The sequence below is a fragment of the Quercus lobata genome, chromosome 6, assembly GCF_001633185.2.
Source record: "Quercus lobata isolate SW786 chromosome 6, ValleyOak3.0 Primary Assembly, whole genome shotgun sequence".
Lineage (NCBI taxonomy): Eukaryota > Viridiplantae > Streptophyta > Magnoliopsida > Fagales > Fagaceae > Quercus > Quercus lobata.
Window position 1 is genome coordinate 19,209,033 of NC_044909.1, and position 4,419 is coordinate 19,213,451.

Below are 4,419 nucleotides of genomic sequence, written 5' to 3' on the forward strand. Positions count from 1 at the left end.
ATCCAATAACATTGACACACACAGAAAACTCATTGAATTCAACAAAGTTAAGCTTGCCACTTCCTTGATAACAAATGGTACTTAACTTAACACAACAAATCAACATAACTAATGAGTTTTAATGGCAGCTTCATAAACAAAATGAAACAAATAAACCAAATCAAAAGTTTTAATGGCAACTTCATAAAGAAGAGGAGACAAATAAACAAAACCAAAAGTTTTCACGACTCTCCTTGTAATTGCCATAAATGTTCAACGAGATTCATTTGGAGTTGAGAATGAACTTCTTGGTCCCTATTCCTAATGCATCGATGAACTTGAATGAACTCCATAAATTCATTTGTTGGCTTCTGTGACATTGGTATACACGAAATCTCATCACTTTGTTCATAATCTAAGTCCACTACTTTAGCTTCATCTCGCTCATCTTCAATAACCATGTTATGGAGAATTATGCATGCTTTCATAATGTCTTGTAGCATTTCATGATAGAAAAACCATATAGGTCCACGTGCAATTGCAAATCGTGCTTGAAGCACTCTAAATGCACACTCTACATCCTTCATATATGCCTTCTGAGCTTTTGCAAATAATTTTCTTTTTTGTCCTAGTGGAGCTAGGATTGTCTTCACAAATGTTAACCACTTTGGATATATGACATTGGCAAGATAGTATCCCATTGTGTAATCATGACCATTGATTGAATAATTAACTACAGGAGTATGTCCTTGTGCAAGCTCAAAAAATATATGAGACCGCTCCAACACGTTAATATCATTATTTGACCTAAGTAACCCAAAAAATGAGTGTCATATCCAAAGATCATATGAAGCCACTGCTTCCAAAATAATAGTTGGCTCACGAATATAACTACAATACATCCATTTCCATGCAGCTGGACAATTTTTCCATTTCCAATACATGCAATCAATACTTCTCAACATGCTTGGAAATCCACAATTTTGGCCATGGGCTAACAATTTAGCAATATCTTCATTATTTGGTGACCTCAAGTATTCCTTTGAGAAAATAGCAACCACCATTGCAACAAATTTTTTCAAACTCATCATTGCAGTGCTTTTTGCTATTCTCACATATTCATCCATAAAATTAGCTGTTACTCCATAAGCATGCATCCTAAGTGCAACGGTCATCTTTTGAAGGGGAGATAGACCAAACTTTTTGGCATTATTTCTTTTATGGATAAAGTAAGGTTTATGAACTTCTACCTTAGATAGGATTCGGAGAAAAAGAGAAAGTCTCATTCAAAATCTCCTTCGAAATACTTTGGGAGGATATACAAGCACTTCGGCAAAGTAGTCATCATAAAGCCTTTTATGGCTAGCCAAATGATTACGGTCGATATACCGACAATGTTTACGTTGTGATGTCAAACCCATAAGAAGTTGTATAATTATCTCATCTTCATATGAGTTATCATCAAGCAATTCACAAAAAAAGAATGACCCATGGAGATAAACTAGAAGAAAACATTGGAAAGCAATTATCAATATAGATGCAAGAAACATAATATGAAATGAAATTGATAACTTTAAAAGAAGATTTGATCATTATGTATAGAATATAAAAATTTTCTTTAAATAAAAACGCAGCCTAAGATGAGATCCTTTCCTATCTTTTTCTAGCACTAAGAATTGTAAACCAATGGATACATTTCAAAAACAATTAGAAAAGCCCAACAGTCAAGACAAGCATAGAAACTATAAGAAAATATAACCAAAAAAATGTATATAGTATATAATCTATGTAGGTGTATACTTTGCAAACATGCATATATGGAACAGACTTATCAAGACATGGCTCAGTCTTTAGTGATATAAAAGTATCTATAAGATTATCTCCTATCCAATGCTCACATAGATATATTCCATAATACTGATATAGTGCATCCATTCTCTGCACAATCACAATCTCATGCATATGCTTCAAGATTGGAACCCTCGAACTTACTCAAACTAGCACTTCCATTTTTCAATGCACACACCAATAATAATGATTCATTATTATTAAACCAAATAAGGCCAAAATTTCCTCATTTTAAAAGTACTTAGAATAGTTATTGATGATAATTTAAGATTTATAACTAGAAAATACATAATTATATGCAACACAAATTCTATAGTAATATAAAATCAAACATAGAAAATACACGACATTTTATATAAGCTAAAATGATAGGATTACTTAGATGGCAATGGCCTTATAGAATCTACAACGAAATCACATAATAAAAGAGTCAACACATTTTGCTAAGATCATAAAATACATATCAAGGCCTAAAATCAGCTACACCCAAAAAATTCCATAAAATACATATCAATTCCTAAAATAAGCTACTACCAAAATAAGGTTGAAACAAAACATCACCAACATCATCTCAACCCAACGAACAACTTGAACTTTGTTTTGCAAGGATTTCCTTTTGGAGTGCATCATAAAAAGTTCTTTGTTCTTCGTTCATGACACTTGTGTCTAGCATCATAATTCTTTCATTCTCTTTTAACTCTTGCAAGTGAACATTTTTCGCTTTGATACATACTTTTTTTTTTTCATGTGCACGGGATTCTTCAAGAATTTTCTTTTTTCTTTTTCAAATATTCTGTTGCTAAATCTTTCCCATCATCTCTCTTTATTGATTGGCATTTTCAGCTTTTCTACCTATTGGCCTCTCGAAATCCATAGTGTCATCAACCCTCCCTCCTTGATCTATTGAATCTGGAGTTTGAGGCACTTCTTTTCTTGAATCTTCCCCAGGCATGGTATGTACACACTTGGGAAAATCCTTCAACAATAGCCAACAATGTTCATGTTGAAAAACAGTAACCATGAATTCCTTTAAACAATTCCCTTGCTTTCTCAATCTAAAAATAAATAAATAAATATAACAAAATTAGTTTCTTCAAAAATTCATTTATGTTGTAAATCTAAAAAAATTAAAGACCATTGCAAAATTTATACCTTCATTTCAGCAGTGGTTCTACTTTCATTCTTTGCTTCAATTTTAGCTAAGGACCCACAAAATTTAACTGTTTCCTTATTAATCATTCCCCATTAGCTTGTTAGGAATGAAATATTACATGTAGAATCAGTCTTATGGTCCTTTAATTATTTTGCAACTTTGCCACAAAATGTTGTTTTATGTTGCTCATTACCATACATAGGATCGACACTGGTATTGAGCCATGTTGCTACAAGCAACTTATCTTCCTCAGGACTGAAGTTGATACAACGTGTTTTTTTTTCTTAGAAGTGGCAACTTCATCATTCAATGGAGAATCTTGGACTAACATGGGACTATTTTCAGATACACTAAAAAGTTACTCTTCAAGATTAATATGCCCCTATAAGACATCAGTGTACAATGAATAATCTCTTAAGTCCATGCTCTAAATAGATATTTAGATAAAAATAATTTAGGTAGTCCAAAGAGTCCCCAAAAATAAAAAATCAAATGCATATATGAATGCACAAAAACAAGAATTATTGCAAAAGATTTATTATCATTCTAAACATGGGAATTAGATCTTTGGTACATATGGTTTTATTCTCATAATTAAATTCCTAAATGTAAAACCATTTGTGAGAGATATGATTTTAGCCTATATTCTGGAATTAATCAAAGAAATATATTATCATTCTAAATGTTGGAATTAGAATTTAAAATCCGTAGTATCTCATAGTTTGCATCCAAGTAATTCGGTAATGCAAAAGAATTGAAAAAAAAAATAGCACATATGAACTAAGAAGATAGAGAGAATAGAAGTATACACCGAAATACTAAGAGAATCACAGAGAACTTACCTGTACGCAGTAGAAGTAGAATGAATCGATGAAACCTTCATAGAAGAATCGATGAAACCTTTAGATAATTGGAGAATCGATAAAACTTTCAAAGAATTGGTGAAACTGAGATTAAACCGGCAATACCGAGATTGAATTGGCGATACCTTCAACGAATCAGTGACTCCAAAATACAAATCCATTAAGCTAAGATGCTAGACAAAACAGTAATGCTTTACTCTAAGATGAACTAAACCGAACCAAGTAGATTCGGTGTATGAGATAGAATAGAGAGGAGAGAGTGCACAAAAGGAAAAAAAAATGGTGAAGGAGATTTTATAGATTAGTGATGATGGAATTTGTGAGATAGTAGAGAGGAAATTAGTGGTGGCTTATGATTCATGAATTGGAAGAGAAGAAAGCAAAAGGGAAGAGGGGAAAACAAAAGAGTCTGGGAGAGTGGAGATGGAGGAGTGAATGTGTGGCTGAAAGTGTAGATGAAGAGATATTTTATTTGAGATGAGAGAGAAAGATGAATAAAAAATAATAAAAACCAAATATCATTTTCATCCATACTATGCCAAAGATGAGATTGTACTGTAGCATGTCTCAAAAAAT

The 4,419-nt window shown here is 32.2% G+C and overlaps 1 protein-coding gene across 1 annotated transcript; it reads right to left on the bottom strand.

Annotated features, from left to right (window-relative positions):
- Positions 1–221: 221 nt before the first annotated feature.
- On the bottom strand, positions 222–1,154 carry LOC115949940. The gene is made up of 2 exons (XM_031067199.1): positions 880–1,154; positions 222–786 (listed from the first exon to the last, which is right to left on the bottom strand). Exons 1-2 carry the CDS (start codon positions 1,152–1,154, stop codon positions 222–224), a joined length of 840 nt encoding a protein of 279 aa, XP_030923059.1.
- Positions 1,155–4,419: the final 3,265 nt, after the last annotated feature.

What these genes read in the sequence shown, in the direction of transcription:
- LOC115949940 (XM_031067199.1), bottom strand. Translation starts at nt 1,154, where the DNA reads ATGACCGTTGCACTTAGGATGCATGCTTATGGAGTAACAGCTAATTTT. An exon ending in CCAGCTGCATGGAAATGGAT is followed by an intron (nt 787 to 879) that starts GTATTGTAGTTA and finishes TGGGTTACTTAG; the next exon opens with GTCAAATAATGATATTAACG.